At 41.0% G+C, this 22,855-nt stretch overlaps 1 protein-coding gene and 1 long non-coding RNA gene across 2 annotated transcripts in view; one reads left to right on the top strand and one right to left on the bottom strand.

Moving 5' to 3' along the window:
• Window positions 1-2,470: 2,470 nt before the first annotated feature.
• The window catches only part of LOC121142002 (rho GTPase-activating protein 20-like), a 43,831-nt gene continuing 23,446 nt past the window's right edge, over window positions 2,471-22,855 (bottom strand). The window contains exons 7-14 of the mRNA XM_040751083.1: window positions 22,458-22,643; window positions 19,913-20,085; window positions 18,352-18,513; window positions 10,723-10,832; window positions 9,628-9,817; window positions 6,586-8,122; window positions 4,744-4,916; window positions 2,471-3,351 (exon numbers count right to left, since the gene is read on the bottom strand). Coding sequence (XP_040607017.1) covers window positions 3,142-3,351; window positions 4,744-4,916; window positions 6,586-8,122; window positions 9,628-9,817; window positions 10,723-10,832; window positions 18,352-18,513; window positions 19,913-20,085; window positions 22,458-22,643 — 2,741 coding nt within the window. The 3' untranslated portion in view covers window positions 2,471-3,141. The remainder of the gene's footprint in view (window positions 3,352-4,743; window positions 4,917-6,585; window positions 8,123-9,627; window positions 9,818-10,722; window positions 10,833-18,351; window positions 18,514-19,912; window positions 20,086-22,457; window positions 22,644-22,855) is intronic.
• LOC121142003 lies at window positions 8,171-22,459 on the top strand. The gene is made up of 4 exons (XR_005879012.1): window positions 8,171-8,198; window positions 8,348-8,539; window positions 17,207-17,293; window positions 21,148-22,459. It is a non-coding gene; the product is annotated as an uncharacterized LOC121142003 (long non-coding RNA).

Here is a 22,855-nt window from a genome sequence, read left to right as displayed (position 1 = left end):
GCACAATTCTTCACAACCTTGAAAAAACAATTCTCAACTTTATATGGCAAAACAAAAGACCCAGGATAGCCAAAACAACCATGCTCAACAAAGAAGCATCTGGAGGCACCACCATTCCAGACTTCAAGCTCTATTATAGAGCTGCAGTCCTGAAAGCAATTTGGTACTGGCACAAAAATAGACAGGCAGACCAATGGAATCAAACTGAACACTCTGAGATTAATTCACAAACCTATGAACCCCTGATTTTCGACAAAAAACTAAAATTATACAATGGAAAAAAGATAGCATCTTCAAAAAATGGTGCTGGCATAACTGGCTATTGGCATGTAGAAGACAGCAGATAGATCCATGTCTATAACCATGCACAAAACTTAAGTCCAAATTGATCAAAGCCTCAACATAAGACCAGTCACACACAACTTGGTAGAAGAGAAAGTGTTAGGTACTCTTGAACGAACTGGTACAGGAGACCACTGCCTGACCATAACTCCTGTAGCCCAAACAATGAGATCAACAATTAATAAATGGGACCTCCTGAAACTAGGTAGCTTCTTTAAGGCAAAGGGCACAGTCAGCAAGACAAAAAGGCAACCCACAGATTGGGAGAAGATACTCACTAACCCCACATCTGACAGAAGGCTGTTCTCCAAAATTTAAATGAATTCAAGAAGCTGTTCTCCAAAACACCAAAGGACCCAATTAAAAAGTGGGAGAATGAACTAAATAGAGAATTCTATTTGTAATAGCTAGATCCTGGAAGAAACCTAGATGCCCCTCACTGAAGAGGGGAGAGAGAAAATGTGGTACGTTTACACAATGGAATAATACTCAGAAGTGTAAAAAAACAAACAAACAAAACAAGGGAATTTTGAAATTTGCAAGCAAATATACGCCACTAGAAGAAATCATCCTGAGTGAAGTATCCCAGTCACAAAAGAACAAATATGGTTTGCACTCACTCATATATGGATTTTAGACATGGATCAGGGGAGTGTCAGCCTACAATCCCAAGGCCAGTGAGTCAGGGAAACAGGGAGTTTCCCAAGAGATATGCATTATATCCCAGAGAAGTGGCAAGAGGCAAGATCTCCTGAGCAGATTGGAAACATGGGGGGAGAGGAGAGGGAACCAGAAAAATGAGAGGCGTATAAGAGAAAGGTAGAAGAAGACATGGGGGAGCAGGAAGGTTGAGTCAGGATAAGAATAGAGGAGACCAGGATGAGCCATACCATAATAGTAGGAGTCATTATAGCTTTGAGGAGAGAGCTGACACAAGTGAGATTTCAGATGTATACAAGAATAACACCAACTGGGAAAATATGTAATAGGGGAGATACGATATGAAGAGCCCTACCTGATGATAAGGTTGATGACTACCTTATATGACATTCTAGAACCTTCATTCTGTGACTGATGGAAGCAGAGACAGATAGATACTCACAGCTAAACACTGAACTGACCCCCTGGATCCAAGTGACAGAGATGGAGGAGTGATGAGCAAAGGGGTCAAGACCGTGCTGGTGGAACCCACAAAGACAGCTGACTGGGCAAGGGAGAGCTCTTGAACCCCAGACTGATGCCTAAGAGTCCAACAGGGGACTGATCCAAACTCCATGAATGCAGAGTCAGTGAGGAGGCCTCAGAAATCTCTGGAGCCTTCTGTAGTAGATTAGTGTATACCATGGCATACAAATGAACTCTGGGAGCCCATTCCATGTAGATTGATGCTATCTCAGCCTGGAGACATGGGTCCTGCCCTGGATGAAATGATTATCTCTGGAAATTCCCCCAAGGAGGGCCTCAGCCTCCCTGGGGAATAATGTGGGGATTTGGCTGGGGGAGGATGGTGGGGTTGGGGTTGGTGGAGGAAGAAAGGGAGGACTTGGGACTGACATTTGAAGCATGCATGTTTCTATTTTAAAGAAAAATAATTTTAAAAAGATGTCAATATGCTGGCTACTTTAATGGCAACACGAAATATGTCAGTATGTAAAGGTGATGATGATTAAATCATAAATTAGCAAATCTACCTCCTAAAATCTGTGAAACTGAGGCAATTTTGGTACCATGCAGGTTTAAATCCAGAACTCAAGAAACAGAGGCAAGACAGCTCGACATAGATGCCAGCCTGAGTTTTCATCTTATCTCTTCAATGAAATGTTGATTTCCTATTGAGTTTTCAGATTCTTCCTGATAACCTGTTTATGCTGGTCCTTCTACATGTCACTGAAATGCTTATTATTGTCTATCTCCAGCAATGCCCTCGGATTAATTATCATGATTGTGTAACTTAGTAACTGCTCCGGCCATCAAACAGGTACGGCTGCCTCAGGTACTCATAACACGTGACTCAGCCCTCAGAGGGACCACCCTGCTAGCGTACATATTCCAGAAACAGACCTGTGGCTTATCTAGGGCATATGCTTAATAGAATGTGGAATGTGAAAGATAAGTTAGAATCTGTAGGTAGGTTACCAGAGGACACACTATGCCCTACCTATACCACTGACCTTCGCTCCGCCAGGTTCATCGCAGCTACAGCACATCACCCATTCCTTCCCCTCCTCCCTTCCATTATATAAATCCCTTTGGGATGAATAAGGTTGTCGCCTTGATCAGATTCTTGTCTTGGCATCTGTCCTTGTGTCCCCTGCCCCCCCATCTTTTTCCTAGGTGTTCATCAGACCCACGTTGAGTGTCCTGCGGGTCGGGACAATTCATAATAGTGTGAGCTGAGGGTATGTCATGATAGAAGAAGTGAGAAAACGAACATAACAGAGTGCATTTCCTATTAATGTAATACAAAACCATTGTAGAAGATAGAGTTCTGCCATGGTTTTCTTTATTTGTGGTCCCAGTGGTTGGAGGCAGAGAACCCAGTAGCCATGGCGACAGCTGAGAGTTTGGAAACATCAGATATAATTTTTCATCATGTAAATTAACATAAATCATCTCAGAGCACAAATCCCTCTTGTATGGATTTTTGGGGCAATGACTGCAGAGTTCATTGCTGAGACAGGAATCAATTTACTCAAAAAATTGTACCAAGATAAACTCCAGTGTGCCACTGCTTGTAATGAACTCAGGGCATGTTAGGAGTGCTGCTGACTGAGTACTCATTAGTGAGTTATGCAAACTCTAGCGCTGGCCATGCCGGTCGTCATTCTCAGGCACCTTCCCAAATACCTTTAAAACTGAAGACACAACAACAATGGATTCCTCCCTCAGATTTACGTCTTCTCCCAAATCCAGCTTGTCCTTAAGGTCTTGGCATTCTGCAATACTTCCTGATTTACTAAAAATGCCTTCAACAGCAGGTCCAGTTTCCTCCAGGAGAGACAGCATAGTCTGTGTGGGGAAAGATAAGAACCTGCCATTATAGATCCACACTTGCAGGGCAGCAGCATGAGTCTTCATGAGTCCCAGGGCAATGGGTGTGTGGTGGTTTGAATGGGAATGGTCCCCATAGGCTCATATATTTGAATGTTTAGTCACCAGGGAGTGTGCTATTTGAGACTATTAGGAGGTGTGGCTTGTTGGAAGAAGTGTGTCACTTGGGTTGGGATTGAGGTTTCAAAAGCTTCTGTCAGGCCCAGTCTCTTCCTGATTGAATCTAGTGATCCTACAGGTGTTCCTCTCTCAGAACCACTCTAACATTTCATGCTGAGAACTGGGAACACGTTGGAAGCAGATTTTCATCTGCAGTGATGGATGGTCTCAAATCAATCTGTCTCTAGACCTGGACACTGTTTCTTGTACTTTGCTGTTCTTCCTATGAATGCCCTTCCCCAGGGTGTCATCCTATTTCCCTTTGGAGTCTTTTCTGATTATGACCCTATTCCTACTTTCATTATGTCCTGGGCTCTAAATATAACAAGGCTCAAACTGACATTTACAGTGCCCTTTTCTACTTGTATTTCTTTGAGTCAGCCTTTCATCTCCTTCTGCTGTCTTCATAGTTTCAACTATGCCATGAAGCCATGGGAATCACAATTTACCCAGTCTGTGATTTACCATGGAAGCTTGGGTACCATACACAATGATACTAGGGCTTTTGGTGATTGAGTTGGCATAGGCTGGATGGTGACATCATGGGTTACTTCCACGTCTTATGACTTAATTAAGGTTACTCTACTATCATTCATGAGTCTGATAATTATAGACTGGTTCCTATGCAGTGTAAACATCACTACGGTGACGGTGTTGGGCATTCTTTGTTTCTACTGACAATTTGGTTACTTTCTAGAGTAACATAGTTCAAAATTTGAAAGACGTAATTCTTCAGGTTAAGAGGATTAATACATAGCAAATGGTAAGGTTTTATATTTAAGCTCTTGGTATGCAAACCAAAATATGCCAGATATTTAGATTAGAAGAGTGGTCAGGCTACAACGAAATGATCATATGGTTATGTCTGATGACACTGTGGGTTTCAAGAAAGAAACTGATTATGAGGTGAGGATGCTTCAGAGCATCACATCTTAGGGGCTGATTAGACTCAGAGAGTCAGTGTGTACCTTGCTGGACAGGAGAAGGAACTAGAAGGCATTTTCCTGTTGTGATTTCCATGATTCATCAAAACAATCTCGGGATACTTTTCCTAAATTGTGATACTTGGAGGCTTCCCCATCTAACTGATGTTTGCCTATAATGTCCTCTTAGTGCTACTCTAAGGAGAATGCTTTCCCATTTGTAGACTTTCCTGCTCACACGGCCACAGAGAAAAAACACCATGCTCACCAGAATTGAAGTCGGCAGATTGCCATCTTGACAAATAGCCCCTAGAGGGTTATTAAAGAGGCGACCAGGAGTTGGGGCTGGAGCACGAGAAGATACACAGTCATGGCAGGTGGACGCTCCACGGCGAAATATCTGACTTAGGAGGGAGCTTCTCCTAACCGTTGTCTCTGCATCTGAGGAGAACGGAGATCATCATTTCAGAATTCTGATGGTCTCACAGCAGAGCACACTAAGGTGTATATAAATGGTCACATGTGCTAAGTAGGTAAACCTGTACAGACAGGTCATGTAGAAGACGCTGCAATCCCACAAATACTATCATTTAAATGTTCACATGGCCTTTGGGGAGGTTACTCCTTAAATGTACTCTGCTCACTGTACAAGGCACTGCATAGGAGGGTAGTGCATCTTGGCTCTACAATCTAACAGTAAATTGGGTACTCAAAACTGTAGATAAGTGTAGTTTTTTTGGAATTGATATAGAAGCTGGGAACTAAGTAAGGACTTTGGAAAGGCATTTCAAAACAGAGTATATTAAACATATGGGGCAAAGGGAGTAATGTAACACAAAGGTTAAATAGATTAAGTATGAGAAGGTAGAATAGGAGAGTTTATAAAAAGGATAATTAATCCTGAACATGTTTTGAAATTGTGATATGGAAATATACTGCTTTATATGCTTCCTAAAATATATACATTTACTTACTAAAATGTTTAAATTGAGTTATCTTATGTTTTGGTGATATTGTCCCCAGTAGACTCCATAAGCTAACAAATAAAACCTCCAATGCCAGAAATAGGATAATGCTTGGAAATTGTTGGACTGAGAGGATCTCACAGAACCCCAAACCATACAGACCACTGCCAGTGATCTGGCTTACTCTCCAGAATTTGGGTTAGACTCTATTGCTGGACTCACAGAAGCAGAGAATACATTTGAAACTGATATAATGCTCTAACACAGCTCTACTGTGCTATGCACACTACGGGAAGAGTAAAGTAACAGAAATACCCAGTTGTGACCTTATGAACTACTATAACGCTGGCCTGGCAAGGTATAGTCAGTGGAGAAATAGGGTCACAGGTGACATGAGGCTTGCCAACCTCATTCTGAATGGGTTTGAGGTTCCAACAGGCAAGATAAACCCCATACTATAAACCTGTGTTGGTACATGGGTCAGGAGTTATACTGGAAATGCTAGTGCTTAACTGTGAATAGTATTAAAGTGACTGCTAATTGTGTGCCTTTATACTCATAGATCAGCCTATCACACAACACTGCCAGAAAAGTGTCTTTGCAGTTAATGGTGATTAACACAGATTTCCACAAATGGCCGATGTGCTGAGTATAAGAGTCTTTGGAAGAGGACTCTTGGTAAGAGAAACACAGGGAGTCAAGATGTAGCCCACCAGAGATATAAACATCTGGAACTCTTCTCCGGTAAGAGAAATACTTAGATTAACAATTATGGGATAAATACTTAAGTCGGAGCTAGCCAGTAAGAAACTAGCAAGGCCAACAGCTTCATAATTTGAAAAAAAAAGAGTCTCGGGATAGTATATCTCTTATTATGGTGCCTTTATCTGGGTGTTCTCTGGGACCACTGGGAAGAGAGAAGACAAATACAAACGTGTCTCTACCGGGCACCTCACATAGGTTTCAATAGGGCATATTGACCGTGCACAAGGCTGAGCTTCCATGTACAGTTTTATTGAGAAAAGTTGTCTAATCTATGCTGATATAGTATGTTTTGATGCTGCTGTCAGGGAAACAGCTGTTACTGAGTGTCTGCGTATCCTCTAACCCTGATTTTCATTGTCAGAGTGTAGATGAACTCTCACCTGTGTATTCACCATCATGAGGAGCAGCAGGTGGATGCGGTGGCTCTGCCTCATGACTGGGATGTGTCTTTTCACTAGCACAGGTTTTCTCATCTTCCTGGACAACATCCAACTCACGCAAATCGATGGAGTTATCCAAAACCTCCTCGCCTTTAATGGATATATCCAAAGTCTCCTCACTGTTAATGGAAGTATCCAAAGGCTCCTCTCCTTTAATGGAAGTATCCAAAGGCTCCTCACCGTTAATGGATGTATCGAAAGTCTCCTCACCGTTAATGGATGTATCGAAAGTCTCCTCACCGTTAATGGATGTATCGAAAGTCTCCTCACCGTTAATGGAAGTATCCAAAGGCTCCTCATGGTTAATGGATGTATCCAAAGGCTCCTCATGGTTAATGGATGTATCGAAAGTCTCCTCACCATTAATGGATGTATCCAAAGGCTCCTCTCCATTAATGGATGTATCCAAACGCTCCTCGCCATTAATGGATGTATCGAAAGTCTCCTCACCGTTAATGGAAGTATCCAAAGGCTCCTCTCCATTAATAGATGTATCCAAAGGCTCCTCATGGCAAATGGATGTATCGAAAGTCTCCTCACCATTAATGGATGTATCCAAAGGCTCCTCTCCATTAATGGATGTATCCAAAGGCTCCTCATGGTTAATGGATGTATCCAAAGGCTCCTCACCATTAATGGATATATCCAAATGCTCCTTGCCATTAATGGATGTATCCAAAGGATCCTCACCATTAATGGATATATCCAAAGTCTCCTCGGGGTTAATGGAAATATCAAAAGTCTCCTCTCCGTTAATGGATGTATCCAAAGGCTCCTCACCGTTAATGGATATATCCAAACGCTCCTCGCCATTAATGGATGTATCGAAAGTCTCCTCACCATTAATGGATGTATCGAAAGTCTCCTCACCGTTAATGGATGTATCGAAAGTCTCCTCACCGTTAATGGAAGTATCCAAAGGCTCCTCTCCATTAATAGATGTATCCAAAGGCTCCTCATGGTTAATGGATTTATCGAAAGTCTCCTCACCATTAATGGATGTATCCAAAGGCTCCTCTCCATTAATGGATGTATCCAAAGACTCCTCACCATTAATGGATGTATCCAAAGGCTCCTCACCATTAATGGATATATCCAAACGCTCCTCGCCATTAATGGATGTATCCAAAGGCTCCTCACCATTAATGGATATATCCAAAGTCTCCTCGGGGTTAATGGAAATATCGAAAGTCTCCTCTCCGTTAATGGATGTATCCAAAGGCTCCTCATGGTTAATGGATGTATCGAAAGTCTCCTCGCCATTAATGGATGTATCCAAAGGCTCCTCACCATTAATGGATATATCCAAAGTCTCCTCGGGGTTAATGGAAATATCGAAAGTCTCCTCGCCGTTAATGGAAGTATGCAAAGGCTCCTTGCCGTTACTAGGCATCACTGAGCTTTCTCCTAAATGTATATTCGTGTTGTCTTCAAATATCTTTTCAAAGTTCTCAATAAAGTACTGTACAAGAGAAATCTGTTGACAACAAAGGACAAACATGGCAGCTGTCATCTGATATGGTTGGGAACCACATTTCACATAGAAGACTGAGGTAGGGAACTTTGAAATTCAAATTTCTAATCAAAATTGCTATAAAATATATGAGTTGTTTTCTTTTAAGAGTAAACTGTGTAAGTTACAATAGTATCTAGAACAGATCTTAAAATACAATCAATAAAGTGTAATTTGTTAATGTTCTAGGTATTCAGTATGATGATCAAGCTTCGCTGTACTAGAATGGCATTATATTCACTGAGAAGACACAGCTCCGTGTCTGTCTCTGAAGGTGTGTACAGAGGATCAGTTAAAGACGAAGACTCATCCTGACAGAGGATGCACAACCTTTGCACATGAAGTCAGAATGAGCAGAAAGGGAGTGAATGAAGAAGCCAGGTTAGCACTCCTCCCCTTGTTCTCTGCTTCCTGACTGCACAGCCAATTGTACAGTACTTCAAGTCCCTGAACGTGTACTTCACATGTAATGGACTGTATCAGGTCAAGCTGTGAGCTAAATCCCCCACATTCTCGGGTGTTTTTGTCCTTACAAGGAGAAAGAGAACTAATAAACTAATATGGGGTGAGCTGGCCATTGGTAGCACACGCCTTTAATCCCAGAACTAGGGAGGCAGAGGCGGGCAGATCTCTGTGATTGCGAGGCCAGCCTGGTTCACACAACGAGTTCCAGGACAGACTCCAAAACAATAAAGAGAAACCCTGTCTCGAATAACGAAAAAAAAAAAGAGTATGGGGTGAAGAATAGAGTTTTTGTTGAGATTTACAAACCACCAAATGAAAGGAAAACAAGTGAACTCAGGTTTTACATGAATTGTGTATACTTTGGGCACCAAAGCTCCCTGGGTCTTCTTGGTAGGAAGAAGGCATCTGCAAAGAAACACCATCACTGCCTCCATGCATTGGTGTTCAGCAGCTGAATGTTTAGTTGAGCTTAGTCAATTGATTAGCCACTTTTACTTCCAGGAAAATCTAGAAAATTTGCTTGGCTTCTTCTTCCATTATCAAAGATGAAACGTGCCCTAGTTTAGTTTTCAATGTCCCCCAAGAGGCTTACATGTTGAAGGCTTGATCCTGGATTAACGTGGAGGTCTGATGGAAGAAGCAAGGCCTAGAGATGGATAGTAAGATGGGTCCCTAGCCTCTCTTCATTCTTTTCTGATTCCTCACAAAAGTACACAATTTTTGGATCAGGCAAACTATTTAAAATATTCTTCTCATGGGATGAAAATGTATAGGATCAATTATGGACAAGTTAGAAATTTGAAAAATGGGTGAAGATGAACAATTCATCTCCAGATAGAATAGTTTAATCTATTTTTGTTATAGAACGAGGAAGATGCCTAACTCAGAAATGGTTACTCTTCTGTCTCTCTTAAAGGGAAGAAATGAATAAGAGAACCTTCCTTGCAAAACACTAGGGCAGAATATTGTACTGAACCAAAGCACAAAGTTATACATATCATTACCTGTTTTGAGATTCCTTTTTCTAATTCCAACATGCTACGGTTAGGCACACACAGAAGACTGGGTGCCATACACACAGATAAGTTATAAGATGTCATATAGTTAGTTGACGAATGTCTCTCAATGCTGTGTAAGACCTGGAATAGCTGTCTCAAGAGGACCACGTTTGGTGTTGGCAGCTGCTCTAAAAGACTGAACAGAAACAAATTTTTTTAAATGGGAAATATTACTAATGAAGTTCTAAATATGGAAAAGAGGAACTGAAAAAAATTTGTATACCATATAAAGTTAATTGAGATTAAAAAGAAACAGTAACATGTCCTAAAATATTGCTTTGTTTTCATTTGAACAAAATTTATCCAAATATATTTTTTGTTTTTTTTTAGAAGGGTTTCTCTGTGGCTTCGGAGACTGTACTGAAACTTGCTCTGTAGACCAGGCTGGTTTCAAACTCACAGAGATTGCCTGCTCCTGCCTCCTGAGGGCTGGGACTAAAGGTGTGCACAACCACCGCCATATTTTTGGTAAAATGCATTTCTGTGTGGAGATTAGAACCCAAATCTTATCTGGTATCTGAGAGTTCATTCCAGGAGTTCATACACACAGAAATGTTTCATAGAATTCAGTCCATATTTGGACATGGACCTGTCTGTTCAATAATCATTTAAGACTATTTAAATCATTCACTAACAGACTGGAAGACCAAGTATGTCCTGTGGGACAGTGAATTTCTTTTTCACTGTGTCATTTATTCAGGCTGTATGTATTGGGTTATGTTCTATAATAATTGTACTAGGAGAAAATCAATATAATCATAATAGTAAGACATTGGTTTTGTTTTCTGAGACTGTCTCATAAAGTAGCCCCAGCTGTCCTAGAATCAGTGAATAACTCTGAGGATAATCTTCACAATCGTCTGTCTCATGCTTAGATTACAGGGTTTGCTACTCTGAAGTGCTTAGACATTAGTTCTCCTTTAAAAAGATGCACATTATGTGTGGACTAAATAAATCTTTGTTGCTGAGCATGACTTTAGTCATATTTATAAGAATACATTGTCTGCATTTTGTTCTTCCAACTCAAGAGTGCATTATTACCTCTGGATGGAAGATATTCTTTCCTTCTCATTGTCTAGATCAGTGACTGCCATCCATTTATCATAAAGGCTAGATGAGAATACTCCTCCAGGGATGTTTCGAAGAAAATCCTTACAAAGATGAAAAATTCACATTTTACTTATGAAAGTTTACATTGGAAAATTCTGAGAGAATTGTCAATTGAAGAATTAAGTTTAACCCCAATCCTTTCAAAACTCCCCAGGTTCTCCCCACACAGAACCTTATCTGAGATCTACTGACTGGCACAGGCAGAAGAGGGGTTTGGATTCACTGTACTGAACATAGAGACCTAAGAGTACAGTGTGGTGGTGGTGGGGACATGGATGAATCTCTTCCCAGGTCAAATTTCCTCTAGGATGTTTGCAAACTCAGGTGCAAGTGACAAAGGCTGATGCAATTGTTCAGCATGCATACATCTTCAATAAATTAACATGTGCATTTTGTTTATCCCTTTTGAATGCAGCTTTTACTTCTTGTCTGAAAGTTTCTAAGGCAAGTGATCTAAATGCTGTCTTGAATTACATGTGAGGACTGGACTGTCCTATGCTACCTGTGTTTTCCAGGAGTGATAACAGTGCCATGATTCACTGCTCCTTGTGTAAAAGTTCAGTTCCTTAGGATTAAAGTAACAGTTTGTTGTCAAAACACCAACAAGACATTGTACAAAATAATTTCTAAAAAGGACAATCAAAATTTTGGCCAATCTCAGATTTGGACCACTAAATATCATATTAAAGATGTCAATATGCTCCCCTCTCAGATCCCCTGGCTTGGGGACTTCATCCATGTCGACCCAACCCCGCCCATGGACTACTAAACTACCAAGAGCTGCAGAGAGAGCTAGTCTACATCCGCTCACACTCAGAGCAGAAGGCAGAGGTGAGCACCAGGTCCCCATCTTAGACCCGATTTCATCCCACTCGCCCTCTCTCGGATCGCCTGGCTTGGGGACTGCAGCCAAGTCAACTGCAGTCGAGCTGGTCCTCTTCTGCCCACACTCAGGGCAGAGGGCAGAGGACAGAGAACGGAGACAAGGGAATATTGGATTTGCTTACACCCACTGAAAGGAAACCCTGGTCACCTACACGCCACTTGAGGAAGGGACTCTTTCTAGACCCACTGGAAGAAGTGACGTGGAAGAGGCAATGTAACAACACACTCAGCAACAGAAAAACAAATATGACACAACCAGAGTCTAGAGGTTCTACACCAGTAAGACCTGAACACCCCAAAGAGGATGAAGCAGAAGGGAATGACCTGTAAAGCACCTTCATGAAAATGATACAGGCCCTTAAAGAGGATGGGACAAAATCCATTAAAGGGATGGAAGAAGAAACTAACCACAAAATGTAAGAAATAGAAGACAAAAAATAAAAAATCCAAAAAATTCAAGAAATGGAACAAAACACAAAGCAAATATTACAAGAAAAAGCTCAAAGAGTGCAAGGGTTGAAAGGTGATATGGAGACAATAACATAAAACACAGCCTGAAGGAATGCTCTAAATTGAAAACCTGGGGAAACGGTCAGGTACTACAGATGCAAGCTTAACCAACAGAATACAAGAGATGGAAGAGAGAATCTCAGGTGATGAAGACACACTAGGAGAAATAGATTCATCAATCAATGAAAATCTTAAGACCAACAAATCCCTAACACAAAATATCCAGGAAATGTGGGACACCGTGAAAAGACCAAACCTAAGAATAATAGGTATAAAAGAAGGTGAAGAAACCCAACTCAAAGGGACAGAAAACATATTCAACAAAAAATAGGAGAAAACTTTCCCAACCTAAAGAAAGAAATGCCAATGAAGATACAAGAAGCTTACAGAACACCAAATGGAGTGGATCACAAAGAAGTCCCCTTGCCACATAATAATCAACACCCCAGCATACAGAATAAAGAAAGAATACTTAGAGAAATTAAGGAAAAAGGCCAAATAACATGTAAAGGCAAACCTATAAGAATTACACCTGACTTCTCCATGGAAACATCTGAAAGCCAGAAGGTCCTGAATAGCATACTCTATCAACACTAGGAGACCACGGACTGCCAGCCCAGACTACTATACCCATCAAAGACTTACAATCACTACAGATGGAGAAAACAAGATATTCCATGACAAAACTAGATTTAAACAATACATATCCACTAACCCACCCTACAGAAAGTTCTTGAAGGAAAACTCCGGTCCAAGGAAGTTAACTACAACCAGAAAAATATAGGAAATAGATAATCCCACTTTACCAACACCCAAAAAGAGAAAAGGGGTGGAAATACACATACAATTTCACCAACAGCAACCATTCCAAAACAAATGAGAGTGACTAATCAAAGGTCATTAACATCTCTCAATATTAATGGTCTTAACTGGCCAATAAAAAGGCACAGGCTGACAGAATGGATTCAAAGACAGAACCCATCCTTCTGGTGCATACAAGAAACACACATCAGACTCAGAGACAGACATTATCTCAGAGTTAAGGGTTGGGAAAAGATTTTCCAATCTAATGGTCCCAAGAAACAAACAGGAGTAGCAATCTTAATATCTAACAAATTAGACTTTAAACTGAAATCAATAAAAAGAGATGAAGGAGGTCATTTCATATTCATCACAGGAAAAAATCCACCAAGATGAAGTCTCTATTCTGAACATCTATTCCCCAAACACAAAGGCATCCACATTCGTAAAAGAAACATTACCAAATCTCAAACCACATATAGAAGCTCACATATTTATAGTGGGGGATTTCAACACCCCCTCTCACCACCAGACAGGAATACAAGACAGAAAGTTAACAAAGAAACAATGGAACTAATAGAAGTTATGACCAAATTGGGTTTGACAGACAACTATAAACATTCCATTCAAACACAAAAGAATATACCTTCTTCTCAGCGCCACATGGATGCTTCTGAATAACTGACCACATACTTGGCAACAGAGCAATCCTCAACAGTTACAAAAAATTGAAATACATCCATGTATCTTATCAGACCACCATGGTTTAAAGTTAGAGTTCAACCACAACACAACCTGCAGGAACCCTACAAACTCATGGAAATTGAATAATGTGCTATTGCACCACTTCTGGGTCAAAGAATGAAGATAAAATAAATTAAAGGCTTGCTAGAATTCAATGAGAATGAAGACACATCATATCCAAACTCATGGGACACTTTGAAAGCAGTGCTATGAGGAAAGTTTATAGCACTAGGCGCCCACATAAAGAAACTAGAGAACAGTTACACTAGAGAATTAACAGCACACCTGAAAGCTCTAGAGCACAAAGAAGCAAACTCTCCCAGGAGGAGTAGACACCAGGAAAAAGCCAAATTGAGGGATGAAATCAATAAAGCAGAAACTAGGAAAACAAGACAAAGAATCAATGTGACAAAGAGTTGGTCCTTTGAGAAAAAAGCTATAAACAGCAAACCAACAGCCAACATCAAACTAAATGGACAGAAACTCAAGGTGATTCCACCAAAATCAGGGACAAGCCAAGGCTGTCCCTGATCCCCACACCTCTTCAGTATTGTACTCGAAGTTCTAGCTAGAGCAATAAGACAACAAAAGGAGATCAAGGGGATACAAATAGGAAAGGAAGAGGTAAAACTTTCACTATTTGCAGATGATATGATAGTTTACATAAGTGACCCAAAAAAACTCTACCAGGGAACACTTAAGGTAGATTAACACCTTCAGCAAAGTCGTGGGATACAAGATCAATTCAAGAAAATCAGTAGCTGTACTGTATACAGAGGGCTAAGAAAGAAACCAGAGAAACATCACCCTTTAATATTGCCACACAAAACATAAAATACCTTGGGGTAACGCTAGACCAACAAGTGAAATACCTGTATCACAAGAACTTTGAGTCTTTATAGAAAGAAATTAAAAAGACACCAGAAAATGGAAAGATCTCCCATGCTCTTGGATAGGTAGGATCAATGTATTACAAATGGCAATCCTGCCAAAGGAAATCTACAGACTCAATGCAATCCCCATGAAAATCCCAGCAAAACTCTTCACAGACCTTAAAAGAACAATTCTCAACTTTATATGGCAAAACATAAGGCCCAGGATATCCAAGACAACCCTGCTCAACAAAGGAGCATGTGGAGGCATCCCCATTCCAGACTTCAAGCTCTATTATAGAGCTGTAGTCCTGAAAACAGTTTGGTACTGGCACAAAAATAGACAGGCAGACCAATGGAATCAAATTGAACACTATGAGATCAATCCACAAACGTATGAACACCTGATTTTCGACAAAGAAACTAAAATTATACAATGGAAAAAAGATAGCATCTTCAACAAATGGTGCTGACATAACTGGTTATTGGCATGTAGAAGACAGCAGATAGTTCCATGTCTATAACCATGCACAAAACTTAACTCTAAATGGATCAAAGGCCTCAACATAAGTCCAGCCAAACTGAACTTGTTAGAAGAGAATGTGGGAGGTACTCTTGAACGACTTGGTACAGGAGACCGCTTCCTGAACACAACACCAGTATCATAAACACTGTGATCAACAATTAATAATGAAACGTTCTGAAACTGAGTAGCTTCTGTAAGGCAAAGGGCACAGTCAGCAAGTCAAGAAGGCAACCCACGGATTGGGAAAAGATATTCACTAACCCCACATCTGACAGAAGGCTGGTCTCCAAAATTTACAAAAAAACTCAAGAAGCTATTCTCCAAATCACTAAAAGGCCCAATTAAAAACTTGGAGACTGAACTAAACAGAGAATTCTCAATAGCGGTGTCTAAAATGACTGAGACACTTGAGAAAGTGCTCAACATCCTTAGCCATTAGGGAAATGCAAATCAAAACAACCCTGAGATATCATCTTACTCCTGTCGGGATGGGTTAAATAAAAAACACGAATGACAGTTTGTGCTGGAGAGGATGTGGAGAAAGTGGAACACTCCTCCACTGCTGGTGGGAGTGCAAACTCGTACAGCCACTTTGGAAATCATTATGAAGTGTTCTCCAGAAAATGGAAATCAGTATACCGCAAGACCCAGCAATTCCACTCTTAGGCATATACCCAAAAGATGCCCATTCATACAACAAGGATGTCTGTTCCACTATGTTCATAGCAGCATTATTTGTAATAGCTAGATCCTGGAAGCAACCTAGATGCCCCTCAACTGAAAAGTGGATAGAGAAAATATGGTACATTTACACAGAATTAAAAAAAATATATGGTACATTTACACAGAATTAAAAAAAAACAATGGAATCTTGAAATTTGAAGGGAAATGGATGGCACTAGAAGAAAGCATCCTGAGTGAGGTAACCCAGTGACGAAAAAACAAATATGTTTTGTACTCACTCATATATGGATTTTAGACATGGATCAGGGGAGTGTCAGCCTACAAACCTAAGGCCAGTGAGTCAGGGAAACAGGGAGGTTCCCAAGAGATATGCAATTATACCCCAGAGAAGTGGCAAGAGGCAAGATCTCCTGGGCAGATTGGTAACATGGGGGTAGAGGAGAGGGAACCAGGAAAATGAGAGTGGAATAAGAGAAGGGTAGAAGAAGACATGGGGGAGTAGGATGTTTGAGTCAGGGTAATAATAGAGGAGAGCAGGATGAGCGATACCATAATAGTAGGAGTCATTATAGCTTTGAGGAGAGAGCTGACACTAGTAAAATTTCCAGAGATATACAAGGATAATACCAACTGGAAAACTAAGTAATAGTGGAAAGACGATAATAATATGCCCTACCTGATGATAAGGTTGATGACTACCTTATATGATATTCTAGAACCTTCATCCTGTGACTGATGGAAGCAGAGACAGATAGATACTCACAGCTAAACACTGAACTGACCCCCTGCACCCCAGTGACAGAGATGGAGGAGTGATGAGCAAAGTGGTCAAGACCGTGCTGGTGAAACCCACAAAGACAGCTGACTGGACAAGGGAGAGCTCTTGAATTCCAGAATGATGGCTAAGAGGCCAACAGGGGACTGATCCAAACTCCATGAATTTAGTGTCAGTGAGGAGGCCTCTGAAATCTCTGGGGCTTTCGGTAGTAGATTAGTGTTCACCATGGCATACAAATGAACTCCGGGAGCCCATTCCATATAGATTGATGCTATCTCAGCCTGGACACATGGGCCCTGCCCTGGATGAAATAATAATCTCTGGAAATCCCCCCAAGGAGGGCCTGGCCCTCCCTGGGGAATGATGTGGAGTTTTGGCTGGGGGTGGGCAGGTGGGGTTGGGACTGGTGGAGGGAGAATGGGAGGAGTTGGGATTGACATTTGAAGCATGCATGTTTCTAATTGAAAGAAAAAAATTTTAAAAAGGTGTCAATATGCTGACCACTTCAATGGCACACAGGAAATATGTCAGTATGTAAAGTTGATGATTAAATCATAAAGTAGCAAATCTAGCTCCTAAAATCTGTGAAACTGAGGCAAGTTTGGTACCATGCAGGTTTAAATCCAGAACTCAAGAAACAGAGGCAAGACAGCTTGACTTAGAAGCCAGCCTGAGTTTTCATCTTATCTCTTCAATGAAAAGGTGATTTCCTTTTGAGTTTTCAGATTCTTCCTGATAACCTGTTTATGCTGGTCTTCTACATGTCACTGAAATGCTTATTATTGTCTATCTCCAGCAAAGCCCTCGGATTAATTATCGTGATTATGTAACTTAGTAACTGCTCATTCATTGTCAGGGACCTCCAGCCATCAAGCAGGTACGGCTGCCTCACATACTCATAAGACGTGACTCAACCCTCATAGAAAGTAGGTGACTCGGGACCACCCTGCTATCTGCCAAATTCCAGAAACTGACCTGTGACTTATGTAGGGCATATGCTTAATAGAAGGTGGAATGTGAAAGACAAAGTTAGAATCTGCAGTTAGGTTACCAGAGGACACAGGATGCCCTACCCATCCCACTGACCTTCGCTCCGCCAGGCTCATGGCAGCTACAGCACATTGCCCATTCCTTCCCCTCCTCTCTTCCCCTATATAAATCCCTTTGAGATGAATAAAGTTGTCCCCTTGATCAGACTCTTGTCTTGGCATCCGTCCTTGTGTCCCCTGCCCCCATCTTTTTCCTAGGTGTCCATAAGATCCACGTTGAGTGTCCTGCGGGCCGGGACAATTCATAATAGTGTGAGGTGAGGGTATGTCATGATAGAAGAAGTGAGAAAACGAACATAACAGAGTGCATTTACTATTAATGTGATACAAAACCATTGTAGAAGATAGAGTTCTGCCATGGTTTTCTTTTTTTGTGGTCACAGTGGTTGAAGACAGAGAACCCAGTAGCCACGGTGCCATTTGGGAGTTTTGGAAACATCAGTTATAATTTTGCATCATGTAAATTAACTAAATCAACTCAGAGCACAAATCTCTCTTCTATGGATTTTTAGGCCAATGGCTGCCGAGTTCATTGCTGAGACAGGAAGCAGTTTACTCAAAAAATTATACCAAGAGGAACTCCACTGTGCCACTGCTTGTAAAGAACTCAGGGCATATTAGGGGTGCTGCTGACTGAGTACTCATTAGTGAGTTATGCAAACTCTAGCTCTGGCCATGCCGGTCGTCATTCTCAGCCACCTTCCCAAATACCTTTAAAACTGAAGACACGACAAAGATGGATTTCTCCCTCAGATCTACTTCTTCTCCCAAATCCAGCTTGTCCTTAAGGTCTTGGCATTCTGCAATACTTCCTGATTTTCTAAAAATGCCTTCAACAGCAGGTCCAGTTTCCTCCAGGAGAGACAGCATAGTCTGTGTAGGGAAACATAAGTACCTGCCATTATAGATCCACACTTGCAGGGTAGCAGCATGAGTCTTCATGAGTCCCAAGGCAATGGGTGTGTGATGGTTTGAATGGGAATTGTCCCCAAAACTCATATATTTGAATATTTAGTCACCAGCGCGTGATCTATATGAGAATACTAGGAGGTGTGGCTTGTTGGAAGAAGTGTGTCATTTGGGTTGGGATTGAGGTTTCAAAAGCCTCTGTCAGGTCCAGTCTCTTACTGATTGAATCTATTGATCCTACAGGTGTTCCTCTCTCAGAACGACTCTAACATTTCATGCTGAGAACTGGGAACACGTTGGAAGCAGATTTTCATCTGCAGTGATGGATGGTCTCAAATCAAACTGTCTCTAGACATGGACACTGTTTCTTGTACTTTGCTGTTCTTCCTATGAATGCCCTTCCCCAGAGTGTCATCCTACTTCCCTTTGGAGTCTTTTCTGATTATGACCCTATTCCTACTTTCATTATGTCCAGGGCTCTAAGTATAACAAGGCTCAAACTGATATTCACAGTGCCCTTTTCTACTTGTATTTCCTTTGAGTGAGCCTTTCATCTCCTTCTGCTCTGTCTTCATAGTTTCAACTATGCCATGAAGCCATGGGAACCACAATTTACCCTGTCTGTGATTTACCATGGAAGCTTGGGTACCATACACAATGAGACTAGGACTTTGAGTGATTGAGTTCGCGTAGGCTGGATGGTGACATCATGGTTACTTCCATGTCTTATGACTTAAGTAAGGTTACTCTACTATCATTCATGAGTCTGATAATGATAGCCTGGTTCCTATGCAGTGTAAACATCACGATGGTGAAAGTGTTGGACATTCTGTGTCTCTACTGACAGTTTGGTTACTTTCTAGAGTAACATAGTCCAAAATATGGGTCTTTTTGACATAATTTGTCAGAGTGAGAGGATTAATACATAGCAAATGGTAAGGTTTTATATTTAAGCTCTTGGTATGCAAACCAAAATATGCCAGATATTTAGATTAGAAGAGTGGTCAGGCTACAACGAAATGACCATAGGGTTATGTCTGATGACACTGTGGGTTTCAAGAAAGAAACTGATTATGAGGTGAGGATGCTTCAGAGCATCACATCTTAGGGGCTGATTAGACTCAGAGAGTCAGTGTGTACCTTGCTGGACAGGAGAAGGAACTAGAAGGCATTTTCCTGTTGTGCTTTCCATGATTCATCAAAACAATCTGCGGATACTTTTCCTAAATAGTGATACTTGGAGGCTTCCCCATCTAACTGATGTTTGCCTATAATGTCCTCTTAGCGCTACTCTGAGGAGAATGCTTTCCCATTTGTAGACTTTCCTGCTCAGATGGCCACAGAGGAAAAACACCATGCTCACCAGAATTGAAGTTGGCAGATTGCCATCTTGACAAATAGCCCCTAGAGGGTTATTAAAGAGGCGACCAGGAGTTGGGGATGGAGAACGGAAACACGCACAGTCATGGCAGGTGGACCCTAGACGGCGAAATATCCGTCTTAGGCGGGAGCGTCTCCTAACTGTTGTCTCTGCATCTGAGGAGAACGGAGATCATCATTTCAGAAGTCTGATGGTCTCTCAGTAGAGTACCGTAATGTGTATATCAATGGTCACATGTGCTAAGTAGGTAATCCTGAACCGACAGGCCATGGAGAAGATGCAGCAATCCCATCAAATACTATCATTTAAATGTTCACATGGCTTTTGGGGAGGTTACTCCTTAAATAAACTCTGCTCACTGTACATCTTGGGTCTACAACCTTACAGTGAGTTGGCTACTCAAAACTGTAAATAAGTGTATTTTATTTGTAATTCATATAGAAACTGGGAAGCAAGTAAAGAATATGGCAAGGCTTTTCTAAACAAGTGATATTAAACATATGGGGCAAAGGGAGTAATGTAACACAAAGGTTTAATAGATTAAGTATGAGAAGGCAAAATAGGAGAGTTTATAAAAAGGATAATTAATCCTAAAAATGTTTTGAAAATGTGCTATGGAAATATATTGCTTTATATGCTTCCTAAAATATATACATTTACTTATTAAAATGTTTAAATTGAGTTATCTGATATTTTGGCAATATTGTCCCTACTAGACTCCACAAGCTAACAAATAAAACCTCCAAAGGCAGAAATAGGTTAATGCTTGGAAATTGCTGGACTGAGAGGATCTCACAGAATCCCAAAACATACAGACCACTGCCAGTGATCTGGCTTACTCTCCAAAATTTGGGTTGGACTCTATTGCTGGACTCACAGAAGCAGGGAATCCATTTGAAACTCATATAATGCTGTAAGTCAGCTCTACTGTGCTATGCACACTACGGGAAGAGTAAAGTAACAGAACTACCCAGCTGTGACCTTATGAACAACTATAACACTGGCCTGGCAAGGTATAGTCAGTGGAGCAATAGGGGCACAGGTGATATGAAGCTTGCCAACCTCGTTCTGAATGGGTTTGAAGATCCAACAGACAAGATGAACCCCATACTACGCACCCGTTTTGGTACATGGGTCAGGGGTCATAGTGGAAATGCTAGTGCTTAACTGTGAATAGTATTAAAGTGACTGCTAATTGTGTGCTTTTATACTCATAGATCAGTATATCACACAACCCCTGTCAGAGAAGTGTCTTTCCAGTTGATGGTGATCCACACAGATTTCCACAACTGGCCGAGAAGTGTCTTTGGAAGAGGACTCTGGGTAGGAGAAACAGAGGGAGTCACAATGTTGCCCGTCAGAGAAGTAAGTGTCTGGAACTCTTCTCCGGTAAGAGAAATACTTATATTGGCAATTATGGGATAAATACTTAAGTCAGAGCTAGCCAGTAAGAAACAAGCAAGGCCAACAGCTTCATAAGTCAAAAAAAAGAGTCTTTGGAAGGCAAATCCCTAAATATGGTGCCTCTATTTTATTTTCTCTTATCAAGGTTCAAATATCATCACACAAAGAGGGGCAGAAAGATGGTCAGAGATGTAATAGTTTTGTTTTGAAGTCAACAAAACCTTTTCTGTGCATAACATTGCACTTCCAGCTATGAACTCTGAAGAGTTGTTACAGTACATCCAAGGTGCTTTGCATCAAGGAGGGAGGGAGATAAAAAGTCCCGGGCCTAAGTGAGGCAGTGCAGGCCATTGGTTGCTGCTACAATACGAGATTCTGTTTTTCTTAAGGGTTTGCCTGTAGTAGAAGTGGACCATGTACCAGGGAATGACCCCTACCAAAGGGCACATGGGAAACACAAATCTCATTTGATATTATTATGTTTGAAGACTTTGGTTCTCAATTTTAGGGTCAAGACCCATTTGATGTCAATTTTAGATGTTTAGATTATGATTCATAACAGTATCAAATTTACTGATATGAAATAATTTTATGGTTGGAGTCAACACAACACAACACAAAGAAGTGTACTAAGTGCTCACATTAGTCAGGTGGAGAACCACTGTTTTAAGGTGGGGGAAGTGGACAACAGTTGAGTATTCTTGTAGAGGGGAGTTGATCGTGGAACACTTGGGAGAACGTAATTCAATTTGGTAAAACACACTGTATGAAACTTTCAAAGAAGTAATAAAAATCGGGCACTATTTATACAGTTCATCTAAATCATTGCTTAGCTCAATGCATGGTCATAGAATTCTTTGTAATAATAATGTTCACCACAGATCCCGTTGTCAACCTTAACAATGTCTGCACTAATATAGATGGGTTTAGATTCACACGTAATTGTCATCCCACAAATATATTAAGGAGTATATCTGTTCTTGTGAAATATATCCCAAGCTAATACTACCTTTCATTAGAAAAAGTAATTATCAGTTGGGTATCATTGGAAATGTCCCAGGGAAAAGGCAACAGAAGGATTTAAAAGCCATGGAATATGAAAACTTAAAGGGATGATACTCACTCCTCTGCTGATGGTCTCGGGGTGATTCCTTGGGCTTTAGAATGAGTTTTCCTGGCACATGAGGGGCCTGCATATCCTGGATCACCTTTTGGATGTTGAGATAAGCGGTGTAGTTGCTTGGACCCAGGGCCATAAATGCATCATTTTGATGTTCACTCATTTTGATAGCATATGGATTCTCATGTCCTGTACAGAGAAAATTCTCAATATAGATTGATGCGAACAGTGATGAGTAATCACACCTCCCTGCCTGTGTGTGGACACACTATGAGGAGATACAGTTCTCCCCATGCTCTTGGAATTAGAAGGCTGTTGTCCCTAAAGTATCTGGTATCCTCAGTGAGGATGCTCTAGTAAAGCAGGTGTCTAAGCACAGGGCTTTCAAAACACAGAGGAGA

Source organism: Mesocricetus auratus, unplaced genomic scaffold (assembly GCF_017639785.1).
Source record: "Mesocricetus auratus isolate SY011 unplaced genomic scaffold, BCM_Maur_2.0 Super-Scaffold_100008, whole genome shotgun sequence".
NCBI lineage: Eukaryota > Metazoa > Chordata > Mammalia > Rodentia > Cricetidae > Mesocricetus > Mesocricetus auratus.
Note: the sequence above shows the minus strand (reverse complement) of the source record. Positions and strands in the feature narration are given on the sequence as shown.